Genomic DNA, 21,694 nt, shown 5'->3' with positions numbered 1-21,694 from the left:
ATCCTTTAGTTCTACGCAGATTGGTGAAACCACCACAGTGCTTACCCAGAGATGAAAGCAGAGACTTCCGGGGAAGATGTAGTATAATGTAAATAGAATTTATTCAGTGATAGGCTTGGGGGAGGGGGGAGATATGGCATGATATTTATGCTAAAGATGTCGACATCATCAGAGGCATAAGATCACAAAATAGAGCATGGAGAGAGATAATTATATGCAGAAACTTGGAATAATAATAACCTTTATTAGTGTCACAAGTAGGCTTATATTAACACTGCAGTGACGTTACTGCGAAAATCCCCCGAGTCACCACACTCCGGCGCCTGTTCGGGTACACTGAGGGAGAATTCAGAATGTCCAATTCACCTAACAGCACGTCTTTCGGGCCTTGTGGGAGGAAACCGGAGCGCCCCAACGAAACCCACGCAGACACAGGGAGAACATGCAGACTCCGCACAGACAGTGACCCAAGCCGGGATTCGAACCTGGGACCCTAGCGCTATGAAGCAACAGTGCTACCCACTGTGCTACCATGCCGTGTAAAGGCTACCTTGTAAAAGGTTAGCATCATGGTCAATAAAAGACTGAGTTCACTAACAGTACTGTCACCACCAGATTTGGGTAAGTCCAGGACCTCACTTACCACATACTAGGCCAAAAACAACAATAACGGGCTCACGATTGGAAGGGTTACTTGGTTACAAGGTGGCCTATCAGCTTAATAGGCAGCTAGACATACAATTGATTATTCGATGGCACCAATCATATTGTTCAAAGGCAACAGCTCTATTATTGCTCAAAGATCTATCGGTCACAGTAATATGTGAAGAAAAGTCAGCAGATTTTATGCAGCCGAATTATGGTAGATTTTGTTTAATGTGAAAATTAAATAGAAAAAAAGAACTTACCTTTCTCCACAGTGCGCTGCTGTAATCACCCAATAAGGTGCGATAATGGTGCCCCCGCAGAGGTGATATTTATCAATTTGGAGGCTGACCTGCCATGGAAATTCGCCTTTATTTGCCACTGTTCCACCAACTATCCTTTGGGAAATATTGCTTATGTAGCTGCGGCCTCCACAATCTACATCAGGGGACACGGAAGAGAAAGGAGGCAGGATTTAGCTGACCACTGAAGACAAAAGGCCGATGAAAGGAGGATTGGTCAGGATGTGGAGTTCTCTGAGGTAAGTGGATCTTGCGTCCACAAGAACTTTCAAAAGGGAATTACGGAGTTGCCTGAACAAGAGATATAGTCAAAATAAGTATGGGGGGAGTTGGTGAGCAGGATAGTGGCCTTCCTCGGGGTCACTGCGGCCAATTGTTACAGTTCACAAGTCACCTCCTGCTTTCTAACAACTTCTACTGATTATTAATGAAGATCCGGAAAGGTGATGGGAGTGGTAGGAGTGACAGGGTCAGAGTGGATAGAGCATCACAACCAAGCATAAGACTGTGTTCAGCCACACATGAACAACTTTTAATAGGAATCATTAGCGGGTGGTCTGGGGGCCCGAAGTGATTATCTTCCCTTCCACTCCCCAGGTTTTTTTATTCATTTACGGGATGTTCCCGATGCTGGCGAGGCCAGTATTTATTGCCCATTCCTCGTTGCCCTTCGGAAGGTGTTGCTGAGCTGCCAACTTGAACAGCTGCAATACCCGAGGTGTAGGTTCACCCACAGTGCTGTTAGGGAAGGAATTACAGGATTTTAACCCAGCAACAGTGAAGGAACAGCGATATCTTGCTAAGGCAGGATCATGAGTGAGTTGGAGGGGAAGCTCCAGGTGGTGGTATTCCCAGTTATCTGCCGCTCTTGTCCTTCTAGATGGTAGTGGTCGTGGGTTTGGAAGGTGCTGCGTAAGGACCTTGGTGAGTTACTGCAGTGCACCTTGTAGATGGTACACAAGGCTGACACTGTCCGTCGGTGGCAACCAAGCTGGCTGCTTTCTCATGGATCATGTTGAGTTTCTTGTGTATTGTTGGAGCTGCACTCAACCAGGCAAGTGGAGAGTATTCCATTACACTCCTGACTTCTGCCCTGTAGATGGTGGACAAGCTTTGGTGCATCAAGAAGTGTGTTACTTGCCATCGGATTCCTAGTCTTTGACCTGCCCTGGCAGTTACAGTATTAATATGGCGAGTCCAGTTCAGTTTCTGGTTAATGGTAACCCCAGAATATTGAGTTTGGGGGACCAGTAATGGTAATGCCAGTAAATATCAAGGAGGGCAATGGTTAGATCCTTTCTTGTTCGAGATGGTCATTGCCTGGCACTTGTGTGGTGAGAATGTTACTTGTCACTTGTCAGCCCAAGCCTGGGTATTGTCCAGGTCTTGTTGCATTTGGACATGGACTGCTTCAGTGTCTGAGGAGTGTTGAAAGGTGAAGCGGCAGATAACTGGGAATCCCACCACCTGGAGCTTCCCCTCCAACTCACTCATGATCCTGCCTTAGAAAGATATCGCTGTTCCTTCGCTGGTGCTGGGTTAAAATCCTGTAATTCCTTCCCGAACAGCACTGTGGGTGAACCTACACCTCAGGTATTGCAGCTGTTCAAGTTGGCAGCTCAGCAACACCTTCCGAAGGGCAACTAGGAATGGGCAATAAATACTGGCCTCGCCAGCATCGGGAACATCCCGTAAATGAATTAAAAAACCTGGGGAGTGGAAGAGAAGATAATCACTTCGGGCCCCCAGACCACCCTCTAATGACTCTTATTAAAAGTTGTTCATGTGTGGCTGAACACAGTCTTATGCTTGGTTGTGATGCTCTATCCACTCTGACCCTGTCACTCCTACCACTCCCATCACCTTTCCGGATCTTCATTAATAATCAGTAGAAGTTGTGCAGTCATCAGCAAACATCCCCACTCTGACTTTATGATGGGAAAATGTCATTGATGAAGCAGCTGAAGATGGTTGGGCCTAGAACACTACCCTGAGGAACTCCTGCAGAGATGTCCTGGAACTGAGATGATTGACCACCAACCACCACAACCATCTTTCTTTGTGCCAGGTATGACTCCAACTAGCGGAGAGTTTTCCCAGTGATCCCCATTGACTCTAGTTTAGCTAGGGCTCCTTGATGCCATACTGGTCAAATGGTGTATTTTTTCTTCCAAATGTTTTTTATTGGGTTTTTGAAGGTCAAATGGTGTCTTGATGCAAAGGGCAGTAACTCCCACCTCACCTCTGGTATTCAGCTCGTTTGTCCATGTTTGAACCAAGGCTGTAATGAGATCAGGAGCTGAGTGACCCTTGGCGGAACCCAAAATGAGCATCCTTGAGCAGGTTATTGGTGAGTAAGTGCCGCTTCATAGCACTGTTTTTTAAAAAATATATTTATTCGCTTCATAGCACTGTTGATGGTCCCTTCCATATTGTTTCTGATGGTCGAGCATAGACTGATAGGGTGGTAATTGTTCGAATTGGATTTGTCCTGTTTCTTATGTACAGGACGCACCTGGGCAACTTTCCATATTCATAGAATTGCATAGAATTTACAGAGCAGAAGGAGGCCATTCGGCCCATCGAGTCTGCACCAGCTCTTGGAAAGAGCACCCTACACAAGGTCAACACCTCCACCCTATCCCCATAACCCAGTAACCCCACCCAACACTAAGGGCAATTTTGGACACTCACGGCAATTTATCATAGCCAATCCACCTAACCTGCACATCTTTGGACTGTGGGAGGAAACCGGAGCACCCGGAGGGAACCCACGCACACACGGGGAGGATGTGCAGACTCCGCACAGACAGTGACCCAAGCCGGAATCGAACCTGGAACCCTGGAGCTGTGAAACAATTGTGCTATCCACAATGCTACCGTATTGCTAGGTGGATGCCAGTGTTGTAGCTGTACTGGAACAGCTTGGTTAGGGGTGTGGCACGTTCTGGAGGACAAGCCTTCAGTACTATTGCTGGAATATTGTCAGGCCCCATAACCTTTGCAGCATCCAGTGCCTGTAGCCGTTTCTTGATCTCACGTGGAGTGAATTGTACTGGCTGAAGACTGACATCTGTGATGCCGGGGACCTTTGGAGGAGACCGAGAGGGATCATCCACTCGGCACGTCTGGCTGAAGATTGTTGCAGATGCCTTTGTCTTTCGCACTGATGTGCTGAGCTCCCCCATCGGTAAGGATGGGGATATTTGTGGAGCCTCCTCCTCCGAATGCATCTGAGGTATCCTCACCGCATCAGCTCACTCCCGAACTTTGTACAGACCTGTGATGAAACCTGTAGCCTTCCTTGTCACAAGAATTCCCAAAGTCATTCGGCCCCTCCAGTTCACTCTCCTGTATCCCCGGGTCGGGGCGCCATTCAAACGCTTCTTAGCCTCGGTGCCCAATTTTCAGAATAACCCAAGGTCAGGAACAGAGGTGGGGGGCATGAGGGGGCACAACCCGTTAATACCTGGCTGGCATGTCAGCTTCAGGATCCCCTTGCTGACACCGGACTTTTTTTAGGGAGAAGGCTTTGTGGTCGGTCAAGCGCCCCTCCTACAACAAAATACCATCAATCTTAAATTTAAAATTAACAATTATTCCATTGATAATTATTCTTTCGAATCATCCATAACTTCAAATTCCAACCCTAGTTTATGTAACGTCGCCTCGTAATTTGCCCCTTGGAGACCAGGTATCATTCTGATACACTGTAAAGAAATGAAATGAAAAATGAAAATCGCTTATTGTCACAAGTAGGCTTCAAATGAAGTTACTGTGAAAAGCCCCTAGTCGCCACATTCCGGCGCCTGTTTGGGGAGGCTGTTACGGGAATCGAACCGTGCTGCTGGCCTGCCTCGGTCTGCTTTCAAAGCCAGCCATTTAGCCCTGTGCTAAACAGCCCCTGAGCCAAGTTTCTTCCTGAGCTGAGGTGCCCAGAATTGCACACAGTACTCCAGGGGGTGAACTTGACAGGACAGGGTGAGAGGGGAGGGCATTGCTGTCCCCGCCTTTGCAAACGTTGGTCGCTTAGAAATAGGCCACCCCATAGAGATAACAGACTGCCAGCAGACTGAACAAGGACAGAATGGGACTTCCACCCCTCGCTGCCATCAGTCTGATTGGCTGGCAATTCTGAAAGTCCAGGCAGTAACCAAACTCAGGAGTGCACGCTACTAGGAAAGCAAGCAGGCCCTCGGAGAACACCTGTAGCATCCGGACCCTGGCATTTTGGGCCGGAAGACATTGGGCACTCTAGGGAGGGGGCAAAGAGAGTGAGACTCTCCAGCATTCTGTTTTGTTGTTTGGTTTCAAGTTCCAGCGTCAGCAGTATTGAGGGAGTGGGCAGGGATGTTTCCCCAGGTGTGCGCAGGGAGTCACCTGAAGGATGCACCCCCTCTCCTTCCTTCCCACGTCTTCACCTCAGACGGTAAAAAGCACACTTCCCCATTCTGGCCCAGCTGCCAACTGCATCCTGGGGTGCTCCGTTGGCTTTTCAACAAGCTCAATTGCCGAGTAATGATTTTGTTTAAAATGGCGGGTGGGGGGTGGTTAGCACCGCTGCCTCACGGCGCCGAAGTCCCGGGTTCGATCCCGGCCCCGGAGTTTGCACATTCTCCCCATGTCTGCGTGGGTCTCACCCCCACAACCCAACGATATGCAGGATAGGTGCATTGGCCACGCTAAAGTGCCCCTTAATTGGGGAAAAAAAAGAATCGGGTGCTCTAAATGTATTTTTTTTTATTTTACAAATGGTGGGTGGACTGTCTATTTTGGCATTCGCTCACCTAAAGTACTATGGTAGAGCGACATGTTAGCATTGGATTCAGGGTCCAACGTCACAACACCATGTCTTAATCAGGACACCATGGACAGCAGTCCTGATTTGTAAACATACAATCCTGGCACAGGTGTGGTTTAACCAGGGTTCTATATAACTGAAGCATGCCCTCTTGTATTCTAGCTTCCTAGATATGAAAGGCCAGCATTCCAGTAGGCTTTTTGATTGTTTTCTCTACCTGTTCCTTGTATTTAATGACTTGAACACCTGAAGCCCCAAGTCCATTTGGACCTCACTAGTTTCTAGATTTTCACTATTTCAAAAGTACCCTGTTCTATCATTTTTGGATCCAAAGTAGATGACCTCAATATTTGGCTACATTGACATCCATTTGTCACATTAATAATCTATCATTATCACTGTGTGATTTTATGTCACCTATCTCTGAGTTCCCATCAAATTTGGATCTGTGGTTCTCTATGCCATCATCTGAGTCATTCATATAAATGGTGAATAGCTGACGCTCCAAAACAAGTCCTTCCACTAGTTATGTCCCGCCAATTAGAGTGCTCCTCCTCAGGGTACCATGCCCTAAGAGGTACCATGCTTGGTAAAGTACTGCTGTGCTTTGTAATTGCCTTCTGCAGTCAGTGACTGCCTATTTTTCTTATTCTGTCTCCCTGTCACTCAGCAATGCATGTCCTCTTCAAATCAATAATCTCCATTCAATTCCATGAACTTCAATCATATGATTCCACCATAAGAGCTAACAGTGTCCTTTTTGAGGGATTTTATTAAGTGCCTTTTGGAAGTCCATACGAATAACATCCATAGACATTCCCCTGCCCATTACTTAGTTACCTCTTCAAAACATACACTTCAGCTTTGACATGCCCTTTATTGAATGAAATGAATAATGAAAATCGCTTATTGTCACAAGTAGGCTTCAAATTAAGTTACTGTGAAAAGCCCCTAGTCGCCACATTCCGGCGCCTGTTCGGGGAGGCTGTTACGGGCTGTTATTAAATACAATCCACACGGCTGTCTCTGATCACGTTGAAAATTTTCAAGGTATCGGTGACCCCCCCCCACCCCACCCCTCAACCTCGCACCCCCCCCCCCCCCCCCCCCCACCGACCACCACTACCCCAACCCCCACTCCTCAATTATAGACTCTAGCAATTTCCCAGGTGTTGGACTAACTGGACTGGCCTCTAGTTCCTTGGTTTCTCTTGCAACCACCCTTGGAAGCTTTAGTACATGAAAGGTACGTGAATAAATGCAAGCTTTGTTGCATAATCAGTACCGGAACACCGAGGATTGTGGGTTCCAAAATTTCTGACAGGTGACTGCCCAAAGAGGCAAGTTCGATGGAGGCCAATTAACTCTTTCGCAACCAGCTTCCCCTTTTGCGTGGGATTGTATTGGGGGGCGGGGGTGCGGGGAGGAGGAGGAGAGAAACAGAGGACACATTGTTGTAAATTGGGATGAGGTTGGGAACCTACAAAAGTGCTGTATTTAAGCGAAGCTCATAATAATAAAAGCATGCCTACCTATACAGCGTAATGTGACCAGCAATCCAGATGAGCAACGAGTGCTGTGAATGAAAAACAGATTTCTAAGTAGAGTGTTTACAAGATTATTGAGGGTGCATCAAATAAGAGCAGATAGTGCGATGTGTTGAAATGTGAGCAATTACATTCAGCAATATCTGACCTGATGCTTAGTTTTTGGTATGTGTCTCGTGTTTTTAAGCTCTCATTCAGCTTCAGGAATACTGAGGATTTAACTTTACTTGCCAAGGTTGATCCATAGGAAGAATAACTGTCACTGTGAAGCAGAGAGAAGGAGAAGAAAACATATGGTTACCGAAAAGCAAATGCGCTGTGGAGCCATCCAAAAAAACAATCTAAACTGTAAGCAGGAATGCTTTTACAAGTTTAATGACTCCATCCAGCTGGAGGAATGAACAAAAATGCCACAGCCTACATATGGAGACAAAGGCCTAGAAATTACGTATGGTTACATCTGAGAAATGCTTTGCCATTTATGCAATATTCCATTGCCTGCTTCTTTGGAGGAGGTTAGATGTTAGGTAACAAATCTATTAGAATGGTATCTGGGTGCTATATATCATTGGAATGTGGAAATTCCCAGCCAAATAAAGATTCATCCCATTCACCATCTATAATCCTGGTAGTTGCAAAGCTACAAAGGTAGCGGAGCTATTGACTAGTATGGCAATCAATTTATCTACAGCCAACCCGGAAATAAGACAGGCAAAACCCTGGTGGTGGAGAACCATTGTCACCATTCTTGTCTCCGTATTTATCGTTTACACTCTGGCACCGCCTCTGCCAACAGGTTGCGCTTGCTTTCAGATTGCCATTTCCACAGAATCACACCACCAACATTATTGAGGTGAATGTTAAACTTTAACGCAGCCTTTAAACAGTGGGCTCTGCCCACGCAGGAACCCCGAGCTCCCAGCTATCAGAGGGCGGTAACCTATTGTGGCATGACTTCTTTACCACTCACCTGTACATCACGTACCCATCTTGCGCTAACAATGTCCAGAAAAACAGCCCAGATGAATACATACAAATAGTGCCCTCAAATCAACATGCACTCAGAAGTGTGGACAAAGAGCGCAACATCATAAATTTAAGAATCAAAACCTCTTTGCGAAAGACAGTCCAAACGCATGCATAGGAATCGCAACAAATAGTGTGTGCACTAAGTACACAAATATGTTTGACTCGGGTGACCCTATAGTCACTGGGGTTTATTCATCATCCGAATACCAGCAACAATCCAGCTAGATAGTCTGGTGGTAGAGTGTGTGCTACAAGCCAGTTTGGTATGTACGTTTGGTATGTTGCCTCCCAGGTGCAAGGGTACGTGATGTCTCGGATTGTGTTTTCCGGGTCCTTAGGGGGGAGGGGGAGCAGCCCCAAGTCGTGGTCCACATTGGCACTAACGACATCGGTAGGAAAGGGGACAAGGATGTCAGGCAGGCTTTCAGGGAGCTAGGATGGAAGCTCAGAACTAGAACAAACAGAGTTGTTATCTCTGGGTTGTTGCCCGTGCCACGTGATAGTGAGATGAGGAATAGGGAGAGAGCATTTAAACACGTGGCTACAGGGATGGTGCAGGCGGGAGGGATTCAGATTTCTGGATAACTGGGGCTCTTTCTGGGGAAGGTGGGACCTCTACAGACAGGATGGTCTACATCTGAACCTGAGGGGCACAAATATCCTGGGGGGGAGATTTGTTAGTGCTCTTTGGGGGGGTTTAAACTAATGCAGCAGGGGCATTGGAACCTGGATTGTAGTTTTAGGGTAAGGGAGAATGAGAGTATAGAGGTCAGGAGCACAGATTTGACGTCGCAGGAGGGGGCCAGTGTTCAGGTAGGTGGTTTGAAGTGTGTCTACTTCAATGCCAGGAGTATACGAAACAAGGTAGGGGAACTGGCAGCATGGGTTGGTACCTGGGACTTCGATGTTGTGGCCATTTCGGAGACATGGATAGAGCAGGGACAGGAATGGATGTTGCAGGTTCCGGGGTTTAGGCGTTTTAGTAAGCTCAGAGAAGGAGGCAAAAGAGGGGGAGGTGTGGCGCTGCTAGTCAAGAGCAGTATTACGGTGGCGGAGAGGATGCTAGATGGGGACTCTTCTTCCGAGGTAGTATGGGCTGAAGTTAGAAACAGGAAAGGAGAGGTCACCCTGTTGGGAGTTTTTTATAGGCCTCCTAATAGTTCTAGGGATGTAGAGGAAAGGATGGCGAAGATGATTCCGGATATGAACGAACGTAACAGGGTAGTTATTATGGGAGACTTTAACTTTCCAAATATTGACTGGAAAAGATATAGTTCGAGTACAATAGATGGGTCGTTTTTTGTACAGTGTGTGCAGGAGGGTTTCCTGAAACAATATGTTGACAGGCCAACAAGAGGCGCGAGGCCATGTTGGATTTGGTTTTGGGTAATGAACCAGGCCAGGTGTTGGATTTGGAGGTAGGAGAGCACTTTGGGGACAGTGACCACAATTCGGTGACGTTTACGTTAATGATGGAAAGGGATAAGTATACACCGCAGGGCAAGAGTTATAGCTGGGGGAAGGGCAATTATGATGCCATTAGACGCGACTTGGGAGGGATAAGGTGGAGAAGTAGGCTGCAAGTGTTGGGCACACTGGATAAGTGGGGCTTGTTCAAGGATCAGCTACTGCGTGTTCTTGATAAGTATGTACCGGTCAGACAGGGAGGAAGGCGTCGAGCGAGGGAACCGTGGTTTACCAAGGAAGTGGAATCTCTTGTTAAGAGGAAGAAGGAGGCCTATGTGAAGATGAAGTGTGAAGTTTCGGTTGGGGCGATGGATAGTTACAAGGTAGCGAGGAAGGATCTAAAGAGAGAGCTAAGACGAGCAAGGAGGGGACATGAGAAGTATTTGGCAGGAAGGATCAAGGAAAACCCAAAAGCTTTCTATAGGTATGTCAGGAATAAGCGAATGACTAGGGAAAGAGTAGGACCAGTCAAGGACAGGGATGGGAAATTGTGTGTGGAGTCTGAAGAGATAGGCGAGATACTAAATGAATATTTTTCGTCAGTATTCACTCAGGAAAAAGATAATGTTGTGGAGGAGAATGCTGAGCCCCAGGCTAATAGAATAGATGGCATTGAGGTACGTAGGGAAGAGGTGTTGGCAATTCTGGACAGGCTGAAAATAGATAAGTCCCCGGGACCTGATGGGATTTATCCTAGGATTCTCTGGGAGGCCAGGGAAGAGATTGCTGGACCTTTGGCTTTGATTTTTATGTCATCATTGGCTACAGGAATAGTGCCAGAGGACTGGAGGACAGCAAATGTGGTCCCTTTGTTCAAAAAGAGGAGCAGAGACAACCCCGGCAACTATAGACCGGTGAGCCTCACGTCTGTAGTGGGTAAAGTCTTGGAGGGGTTTATAAGAGACAAGATTTATAATCATCTAGATAGGAATAATATGATCAGGAATAGTCAGCATGGCTTTGTGAAGGGTAGGTCATGCCTCACAAACCTTATTGAGTTCTTTGAGAAGGTGACTGAACAGGTAGACGAGGGTAGAGCAGTTGATGTGGTGTATATGGATTTCAGCAAAGCGTTTGATAAGGTTCCCCACGGTAGGCTATTGCAAAAAATACGGAGGCTGGGGATTGAGGGTGATTTAGAGATGTGGATCAGAAATTGGCTAGCTGAAAGAAGACAGAGGGTGATGGTTGATGGGAAATGTTCAGAATGGAGTACAGTCACAAGTGGAGTACCACAAGGATCTGTTCTGGGGCCGTTGCTGTTTGTCATTTTTATCAATGACCTAGAGGAAGGCGCAGAAGGGTGGGTGAGTAAATTTGCAGACGATACTAAAGTCGGTGGTGTTGTCGATAGTGTGGAAGGATGTAGCAGGTTACAGAGGGATATAGATAAGCTGCAGAGCTGGGCTGAGAGGTGGCAAATGGAGTTTAATGTAGAGAAGTGTGAGGTGATTCACTTTGGAAGGAATAACAGGAATGCGGAATATTTGGCTAATGGTAAAGTTCTTGAAAGTGTGGATGAGCAGAGGGATCTAGGTGTCCATGTACATAGATCCCTGAAAGCTGCCACCCAGGTTGATAGGGTTGTGAAGAAGGCCTATGGAGAGTTGGCCTTTATTGGTAGAGGGATTGAGTTCCGGAGTCAGGAGGTCATGTTGCAGCTGTACAGAACTCTGGTACGGCCGCATTTGGAGTATTGCGTACAGTTCTGGTCACCGCATTATAGGAAGGACGTGGAGGCTTTGGAGCGGGTGCAGAGGAGATTTACCAGGATGTTGCCTGGTATGGAGGGAAAATCTTATGAGGAAAGGCTGATGGACTTGAGGTTGTTTTCGTTGGAGAGAAGGAGGTTAAGAGGAGACTTAATAGAGGCATACAAAATGATCAGGGGGTTGGATAGGGTGGACAGTGAGAGCCTTCTCCCGCGGATGGATATGGCTGGCACGAGGGGACATAACTTTAAACTGAGGGGTAATAGATATAGGACAGAGGTCAGAGGTAGGTTCTTTACGCAAAGAGTAGTGAGGCCGTGGAATGCCCTACCTGCTACAGTAGTGAACTCGCCAACATTGAGGGCATTTAAAAGTTTATTGGATAAACATATGGATGATAATGGCATAGTGTAGGTTAGATGGCTTTTGTTTCGGTGCAACATCGTGGGCCGAAGGGCCTGTACTGCGCTGTATTGTTCTATGTTCTATGTTCTATGTTCTATGCTGTATATGTTACTGTGTTGCTGGGTTGGAGTAGTTTCAATGATTCCTGAAGGCTGCTAGCTATAAATACGTTAACATTTAAATTAATATGTTTACAGATAGGGAGAACACTCTTATAAGTTTCTGACCATGCTTGCTATCCTATCCCGAGTCTCAGAATCAATTTTGTCACTCTCCATCTTGATGAAGAATTCCATCAGATGATGGTCACTCATCCTCAAGAGGCCTTGCACAATTAGATTGCCAATTATTCTTTTCTCATTAGACAATACACAGTCTAGAATGGCCTGATCTCTAGTTGGTTCCTCAATGTATTGGTCCAAAAACCCATCCCTGACACAATCCAGGAATTCCTCCTCTCCGGTATTGTGACTAATTTGATTTGCCCAATGTATATGCAGATTAAAGTCACCCATAATTGCAGATATTCCATTACTGCATGCATCCCTAATTTCCTGTTTAATGCCATCCCCAACATCACCACTATAGTTTGAAGGTCTATATACAAAACCCCCATCAACAATTTTTTCCCCTTGGAGTTTCTCAGCTCTCCCCAGACAGATTTCACATGTTCAGAGCTAATATCCTCCCTCACTATTTTGTTAAAGGTTGGAGGCCAGCCATGACAAGGGGAATCCAAATAAGGTGAGAGATTCAGAATTATGAAACAGACATTGGCGGAAGCCTATGGATTATCTGTATCCCAGCTTTTGATATCAGAAAAGTATTGTGTTAATATTAATACAGCAGCTCGGTCAATAAATTCGTCAAACTGGTATCTTACACGATGGTCCCCCATCCAACCAACGGCCTGAACTCGAAACCACTAACTCAAAACTCATTGGGCTGGATTCTCCAATCCCTGATGCCGAAATCGCATTCAGTGCCGGGACGGACAATGCCCGATGACGCCGAAATCGGGGGCGGCACCGCTTTCGCGATGCTCCGGCCCCTGAAAAGAGGCATACTCTAGGAGAACGTCGCACACTGTGTCCACGGCCTCAGACCCGCCCCGCGATGCTCCGTCCCCGACCGGCCGAGTTCCCGACGACGTGGGACGCGTGTGGTCTCACCCGTCAGGAACTCAGCATGGCGGCTGCGGACTCAGTCCAGCACCGCCACAATTGGGGGAGGGCCGATCCGCGGGCAGAGGGGCAATATTTGGGGCTGGGGGCATTGCGGGGGGTGCGGACCGGGGCACACGAGCTGGCCGAAAGGGGGGACTATTTTTGCGGGCCGGGTCTGCGGGCTGCATCCAATATGCCTGGCTGCAAGCCCCCCCCGAGCAGGGAATCAGTGGCCATTTTGCACCAGTATTCCTGGCGTAAAACACCATTGTTTTCACGCTGGTATGAGGACTTAGTCTCCCAAATGGAGGATTCAGCCGATTATCATGAAATGGCAGTAATTTTGATTGCCCAGTTGCTGGTAACTGAGGGCCATATTTTGATTGAGCAATCAAGCCTCATCCATTAACCAGGCTGCACGATCAGAGCTTTGGGTGGCATTTCTCTAGTATCACTTCAAATTTGGAATTGTCTTCGTGTTAGTTAATAAAGTATTTTCTTTGAAGCATTTTCAAAATCCTTCATGATGTCCTCTTTATGTTGGTGCCAGCTTACATTCAATGAAAAATTACCCATCAACCATTTTTCTACATGAAGAACTGTGCCTCTTCCAGACATGGGAGGGAATTGAAAAAAATGCATTTGATGATGACTGTTCTTAGTTCCTTCCCTTTGCTCCTAGCATGGGTCGAACATTACTTAAAGGGTGCATTGTTCTCTGTCCCATTAGGGTAGAGAGCTCAGTGCTAGCTCATGAAGTCAGTGATGCGACCATCAATTCACTCGAGACGGGAGTAGAAGTAAACTGTGGCTTTAATCAACTTAGAACAGTGCCTGCCTGCGACTGATCCAATACTGAGAACTACCTGCAGGTCGACTGCTCTTTATACCTCCCCTTCAAGGGGAGGAGGCATGGGCGGAGCCCATACAGGCTCCAACATGTTCCCCTATGGATAATGCCATACAATGGTCCATAGGAGGAGCCCACAAGGGCAACAGCATAGCACAGATACAATGAAGTCCGGCGGGGGTGACGGATTCATAAGTTCAGCCGGTCCGGCGCACGGATTGTGCGCTGTGATCGCCGAAGCTCTGGCGTTGTTGCTGGCCCGGGTGTCGAGCTCGTCCGTGCTGGCATCGGTAGCGAGGGCGCCGGTGCGGGTACAGACGTGGACTCCGGGAGCGTCTCTTCTGGAGCTTCATTCCTGTGGATCGGTGAAGGGGAGATGGCGGGCGGGAGGGAGCGCGGGAGCCATATAGGAGCGGTGGCGCTGGTCATGGTAGGTTGGGCGGGATATAGTGGGGGGGGCGGTGGTGGTGGTGGTGGTGGTGGAACCGGCGGGCACCAGGTCCCAGAGGGAGACCGTATCCTGTCGGCCATCGGGGTGTTCTATATAAGCGTACTGGGGGTTGGAGTGTAGGAGCTGGACCCTCTCTACCAGAGGATTGGACTTATGGCTCCTGACGTGATTTCTGAGTAGGACTGGCCCCGGTGTCTTCAGCCAGGATGGAAGCGAGGCCCCTGGGGTGGATCTCTTTGGGAAAACAAATAGGTGGTCATGAGGGGTCTCGTTTGTGGCCGTGCAAAGTAGGGACCTAATAGAGTGGAGCACATCGGGGAGGACCTCCTGGCTGTGAGAAACTGGGAGATTCCTGGACCGCAGGGTCAGTAGGACGGTCTTCCAGACCCTCTCCACCTGCCCGTTTCCTCTGGGGTTATAACTGGTAGTCCTGCTTGAGGCGATGCCCTTACTGAGCAGGTATTGACGCAGTTCGTCGCTCATGAACGACAAGCCCCGGTCACTGTGGACATAATTGGGGAAACCAAACAGGGTGAAGACACTATGTAGGGCTTTAATGACGGTGGACGTGGTCATGTCGGGGCAAGGAATTGCAAAGGGGAAGCGGGAGAACTCATCAATAATGTTGAGGAAATATGTATTGCGGTTATTGAAGGGGAGGGGCCCTCTGAAATCGATACTGAGGCGCTCAAAGGGCCGGGTCGCCTTCACCAGGTGGGCCTTATCTGGTCGATAGAAGTGCGGATTACATTCCGCACAGATCTGGCAGTCCCTGGTCATAGCTCTGACCTCCTCGGTGGAGTAGGGCAGGTTGCAGGCCTTGATATAGTGGATAAGCCGGGTGACCCCCAGGTGGCAGAGGTCATTGTGGATAGGCCGTAGTCGGTCATCTTGCGCGCTGGCGCATATGCCGTAGGACAGGGCATCTGGGGGCTCGTTGAGCTTCCCAGGATGATATACTATATCGTAATTATAGGTGGAGCGTTCGATCCTCCATCTCAAGATCTTATCATTCTTGATTTTTCCCCGCTGCGTACTATCGAACATGAAGGCTACCGTCGTTGGTCGGTGACGAGGGTAAACCTCCTGCCAGCGAGGTAGTGCCTCCAGTGCCGTACGGCTTCCACGATGGCTTGGGCCTCTTTTTCGCCTGAGGAGTGCCAAATTTCGGAGGTGGTGAGGGTGCGCGAAGAAAACGCTACTGGCCTGTCTGCCTGATTGAGGGTAGCGGCGAGGGCGACCTCTGATGTGTCGCTCTCCACCTGGAAGGGGTCAGACTCGTCCACCGCGTGCATCCCGGCTTTGGCGATATCCGCCTTAATGCAACTGAAGGCCTGGCGGGCCTCAGCCGCCTGTGGGAAGATGGTGGCCTTGATTAGTGGGCGGGCTTTGTCCACATAGTTGGGGATCCACTGGGCATAATATCAAAAGAACCCAAGGCACCTCTTCAGGGCCTTGGGGCAGTGGGGGAGGGGGAGTTGCAGGAGGGGGCGCATACGGTCGGGGTCGGGTCCTCGAACCCCGTTTTCCATGACGTAGCCGAGGATGGCTAGTCTGGTTGTGCGGAAAACGCATTTCTCCTTCTTGTACGTGAGGTTTAGGGTTTGGGCGGTTTGGAGGTTGGCGTTGTGGTGCTGCTGATCATGGCCGTAGATGGTGACATTGTCCAAGTACGGAAATGTGGCCCGCAGCCCGTACCGGTCCACCATTCAGTCCATTGTTCTTTGGAACACTGAAACCCCGTTCGTGACGCCAAAGGGGACCCGGAGGAAATGGAAAAGGTGGCCGACTCCCTCAAAGGCCGTGTAGTGGAGGTCCGCCAGGCGGATTGGGAGCTGGTGGTATGCAGACTTCAGATCCACCGTGGAGAACACCCGGTAGTGTGCGATCTGGTTTACCATGTCTGCAATCCGGGGAAGGGGGTACGCATCGAGTTGCATGTACCGGTTTATGGTTTGGCTGTAATCAACCCCCATCTAGAAGTTTTCCCCGGTCTTGACGACCACCACCTGAGCTCTCCAGGGGCTATTGCTGGCCTCGATGACTCCCTCCCGCAAGAGTCGCTGGACCTCGGACCTGATAAAAGTCCTGTCCTGTATGCTATACCGCCTGCTTCTGGTGGCGACTGGCTTGCAGTCGGCGGTGATGTTTGCGAAGAGTGGGGGAGGGTCGACTTTTAGGGTCGCGAGGCTGCATATGGTGAGTGGAGGTAGGGGTCCCCCGAACTTCAGGGTCAGGCTCCTGAGGTTGCATTGGAAATCTAGTCCAAATAGGAGAGGAGCACAGAGGTCTGGGAGCACATATAATTTAAAATTGGCGTACTCGGCGCCCTGTATTGCTAGGGTTGCGGTAGTGCACCCTCGGATTTGCACCGAGTGCGACCCAGAGGCGAAGGAGATGGTTTGTTGCGCCAGGAAAATTGGTAGCGAGCAGCGTCTTACCATGTCCGGGTGAATGACGCTCTCTGTGCTCCCGGAGTCGAAAAGGCAAGGTGTCTCATGCCCGTTTACCCGGACGGTCATCATGGAGCTCCGGAGGTGTTTGGGTCGCGACTGGTCCAGGGTGACCGCGCTGAGTTGCGGGTAGCCGGCGTGGTCGGAGGTGCGGGGGCGGTTCCGCGATGGCTGCCCTTGTTGATCGTACGCGTCAAGCGGCGTAGCAGATGGCGGCCCCCATTGGTCGAGCGTGGCAGGCGGTGAGGAAGATGGCGTCCAAGATGGCGGCCCCCATAGATCGCATGTGGCCGGCCGCGTGGGGGAGGATGGCCAAGATGGCAGCCCCCGTGAGTCACACGTGCTGTGAGGGCTGGAAGACGGCTGGCCCCACGGATAGCACGAGGCTGATGATGCCTCTACAGGGCGCGGAGTCGGCAGACATGCTGCCACACTGCGGGGTCTGCGGGCCTGTGAGTCTGAGGATCAGGCCTGTGAGTTAGAGTTCTTGGACCTGGCCAGGCAAACTTTGGCGAAATGTCCTTTTCTCCCGCAGCTGCTGCAGTTCGCGTTACGGGCCGGGCAGTGCTGTCGGGGGTGTTGAGACTGGCCGCAAAAATAGCAGGGTAGCCCCCCATGGTGGGCGGGTGGCTGCGCGGCACAGGCCTGTGGTAGTCTTTGGTCGGGGGTCCACGAGGGGGTCGCGTGGTCAGCCGGGAACGCGTTAAGGCTCTGGAACGCTACTTCCAGAGAGGAGGCTAACTTTACCGTCTGATCCAGGTCCAGAGCCCCCTTTTCGAGTCGGCGCTGTTTCACGTAGTTGGACCGGACTCCCACCACGTAGACATCTCGGACGACGAGTTCCATATGCTGAGTGGCCGTAACGGCCTGGTAGCTACAGCTGCATGCAGGGGCTTTGAGGTCGCGTAGGTAGTTTTCTAGCGATTCCACGGGGCGCTGGCGGTGAGTGATGAGGATGCGTAGACCTCATTCACAGGCCGTACATAGAGGCGTTCGAGCATCGCGAAGGCGTCTGCGTAGGAGGAGGCCTCGTCGAGTTGTACAGAGATTCGATGGCTCACCCGTGCGTGGAGGAGGCTCAGCTTCTGTTCGTCAGTGACGGAAGGCGTGGAGGAGGCTGCGAGATAGGCCTTGAAGCATCAAAGCCAGTGCGAAAAAAATTATTTCGTCTCCGCGGCCTGCTGATCAAGTTCCAGTCGGTCACGTGTGAGGGCCGATTCCATAGTTGCGTTTAAGTTGATTAAACTGATGCGACCACCAATTCACTCGAGATGAGAGTAGAAGTAAACTGTGGCTTTAATCAACTTAGAACAGTGCCTGCCTGTGACTGATCCAATACTGAGAACCACCTACAGGTCGATTGCTCTTTATACCTCCCTTCAAGGGGAGGAGGTTGCCCATACAGACCCCAACATGTTCCCCTATGGATAATGCCATACAATGGCCCATAGGAGGAGCAACAGCACAGATGCAAATACAATGGTGGATTATTGGCATAATACATTTACCACAGTCAGGTTATGTTCAAATGTTGAAAGGTAGGCTAACATTCCTCAGTTCCCTTCCAACAATGCCCAAAACGCAAATGATCAATTTCAACTGCAGCAATGTGACACTTGGAGTTCTGGCGCCACCCATCCTTGTGACTTTTCTCAAGGTGAGTCCCAATCTGTGACCGATCATGGTCAGTTCCGATCTATAAGCTGTATGGCCTCAAGGAAGTAGGTGAAACCGCATGAACCTGTAATGATATGTAGACCGACAAGGGTTAATCACAACACCTAGCTGTGGCACTACTACTAGAGGGCATTACAAGACCCACTATATAACTGAGCTCCCAGAAGCTCTAGGGCTCTTTCCACGCAGGAGTCTGATGATAGCAGCAGTATAGCAGAGTAAGATCACAGCCTAGACACCACGTGTAGCTTAGATACAGTTTGTACAGTTATTTATCCTTACTTTATTGCTAGAGTTAGTTCAGCAGAGTGTCAAACTCATTTATTAGTTTTATCGTTACTTAATAAATTCTTTCAGTTTACTTCGAAGACTCAAGTGTTCTTCAACATCATCTACAATCAGGTACAACATAAACGACTTAAACCAAGTAATATAACAAACCCCATTTTATTTCAAGCCTTTATTGGGATAACAATCAGGTGAACAAGTGTATGTGACTAAATGTGCATCTTGTACTGTTACCTGGAGTATCCTATCCTGTTGCAGACTTGCTTTCCATGATCCAAGTTCCAGTTGTCATGACACACTGGCCTCCAGCCAAAATCCTTAGACTTGGCATAAAGTACAAAAGTTGAGTTTGCCAACAGGACTGAAATTTGAAAGGAAACATAACATTGTAGCAAACCCTCTTGTCTATCTCAAAAAAGTTCTTCAACTGGGTAAAACATTATAAAATGGCATGAAAACTTTAGTTAGTTAGAAGCCAGCATGTTGTATTCTAATAAGTAACTATGATTGCAATGTGGCCAAAGATATTTCCATTCCCATTGATTAATAAGCAATTTGAATAGGTTTTTTGCTGGTCCAAGAAGCGGAGACCTTTATGTCACTGCTTTATGGCCTATCAATAATTAGTTGTAAATCTCAATATCTGTTGGCAGCTTCATACTCTTGGAGTGTTCTCCTCTGGAACAGCTACCTCCACACTAATTATCTAATTCCAGATTTTAAATAAAGGAGTGTGCGATATTTAATATGCTATAACTGAGACTTACCAGATGCCCTAAATCAAAGGCACTCATACACGAACAGGGATACAAGTAAGGGATATCAAGTTATGCCAACTATCTTCTGCTATAGTTCTGACGGACTGTTTCTGGGAACTTTAGCTCTGATATTTCAGGAAAGAATGATCACGCAGTCAGCATTAAAAAGTATTTTGGCCATCAGCTTCCAGAGACCACACGTGCGGAGGTAAACGTGGAAAAATCAGGAAGATGCGGCCCAAGTTGCCTTGCTCCTCTCGAACTTGTGCTGTACCAAGAAACTTGTCAAGAGATTTAGGATTGGAATAAATGGAAGGCTATGAGGTTGTGGTACTATTTAGAAACCTGCTAAACATTCCAGAAAAATGTGAGGGCTTGTCCATTCAGGTTCAAGTGAATTTTTAATGTTTCAACAAGAATTACTGCCAGCAAACCTCTCTGAAACTGAAAATTAACTTTTCAAACATGGAGTCCCATTCCTTCAGATTTTAATTATTGTTGGGGATTTTAAAAAGTTAAGAAGTAAAATTTCAAACTCATAATCCCATTTTTCTTTAACTTTTATTATTTTGCTTTCTGTCCAGGATTTGTCATAAAATTAGCAATTCCGATTTCAAACATTTTCTGGGATTCCCCCTTCCTGCCACTTGTGAGTGGAATTATCCATTGAAGCCACCCCACGCCGCCGGGAGACCCACGGCGGTGGGGCGGAGGGTGGGGAGGGGGGGGTTGTTGTTGACGGGACCAGAGAATTCCAATGACGGAGAATTCCGGCCAACTAAAGGCAATGAGGTAACGGGTGCAAACAATGGGCAAATGTCACATGATTAAATCTCCAGGAATGTTTCAAACCAGAGTTGGGAACTTAGATTTACAGGAAAGAAGATGTTTAAAACAGGCTCTATTCAAGACATACACAAAGCAATGCCACTGCAAAATCTTTCTTACAGCATTCTTCATCCCTGCCATTGCGGCATTGGGGCACTCCATCACACCAATGTGATGGGTTCACACAGGCATCATCTTTTCCACAGGGTATGCAATTGGAACTCGAAACTAAAACAAGAAATATAAAAGATTAAAAATGCCTTTTGTGCGAACACCTTCCGTTCAGTCCCAAATATAAACCTTGATACTCTTCTAAAACAATGCGTGGATTTTGATGCTCCCCCCAAAGCAGGATTGCGGGAGGGGACATCAAATTGGGCAGGAGGATGGCAGCTGGGGACCCCGCCACCTCCACTCCTCTGTCCTGATTAAGTCCGTGGTGGGCAAGCTCATGGTTGGTCTTCCCACTCTGCCACCAATTGGGACCCAACTTTCTTTTCAAAATCTCGACAAAACTTTACACATTTCCATGTTAAATATAATTTCCCGCTTGTCTGTCCAATTTTGCTGTCAATATAAATCTCTGTGAACCTTTAGCTATATCTTCCAGGTGGGATTTTGCTGACAGTAAGAGAGCTTCCGAGCGAGCTCCGTTGCTTTTCCCGCCTGCCTTGCATTTCATGCAGAAAACATTGGCGAGATTCCGGTGGAGTGGTAACTGAGTCAATTGCCATTCTGCTCCAAATTTATCACCTTAAAATGAAGCCGCTCCTGGATCAGACGATATCATTCCAACTCAGTGGGTTCCCTTTGCCTACTAAGTTGCCATAAATCAGGTAAGCTTAAAGGTCCAGCCACGTTGTCAAACCGGGGAGAAACTAAGTAAGGTAGGTTTTGGGAGTGGGGCTCAGGTCAGGCCGGGCCTGGATGAAGGTCATGGTCAGATTGGGCGTCGGGTCAAGTTGGGCCTGAGGGGGAGGGTCTGGTCATTGGGGCCGCGGTCATGTCGGGGAAGGCTGAGGGCGGGGGTAGGGTGGGTTGGGTCAAGCCTTTAACGGAGGGTTGGATCAGACTTGGGTTGGTGATCAGGTCGGTCCTGGCGGTGGTGGTGGGATGGGTGGGGGTGGTCGTTGGATCAGGCTTTTGGGAGGGGGGGGTGAGGTTGGGTTAGGCCTATGTGAGGGGGAAGATGGAGGTCATGTTGGGTTGGGTTGGCCTTCTTGGGTCGGGCCAGATGGGGTAAGGTTGGGCTACATGTGGTTTGTCGGGGAGTATGAGGTCAGTTGGGTGTGGGGGAGGGGGGGTGGCCCTTGGT

The 21,694-nt window shown here is 48.6% G+C and overlaps 1 protein-coding gene across 2 annotated transcripts in view; it reads right to left on the bottom strand.

Annotated features, from left to right (window-relative positions):
- Positions 1 to 21,694, bottom strand: part of LOC140427688 (transmembrane protease serine 2-like) — an 88,827-nt gene that overhangs the window by 40,988 nt on the left and 26,145 nt on the right. For both annotated transcript variants that reach the window (XM_072513187.1, XM_072513188.1), the window contains exons 5-9: positions 20,500 to 20,607; positions 19,028 to 19,154; positions 7,444 to 7,557; positions 7,281 to 7,324; positions 909 to 1,083 (exon numbers count right to left, since the gene is read on the bottom strand). In XM_072513187.1, the coding sequence (XP_072369288.1) occupies positions 909 to 1,083; positions 7,281 to 7,324; positions 7,444 to 7,557; positions 19,028 to 19,154; positions 20,500 to 20,607 (568 nt within the window). The remainder of the gene's footprint in view (positions 1 to 908; positions 1,084 to 7,280; positions 7,325 to 7,443; positions 7,558 to 19,027; positions 19,155 to 20,499; positions 20,608 to 21,694) is intronic.

The sequence above is a fragment of the Scyliorhinus torazame genome, chromosome 8 (genome assembly GCF_047496885.1).
Source record: "Scyliorhinus torazame isolate Kashiwa2021f chromosome 8, sScyTor2.1, whole genome shotgun sequence".
NCBI lineage: Eukaryota > Metazoa > Chordata > Chondrichthyes > Carcharhiniformes > Scyliorhinidae > Scyliorhinus > Scyliorhinus torazame.
The sequence above is the reverse complement of the archived record's forward strand: the minus strand, read 5'-3'. Positions and strand labels throughout refer to the sequence as shown.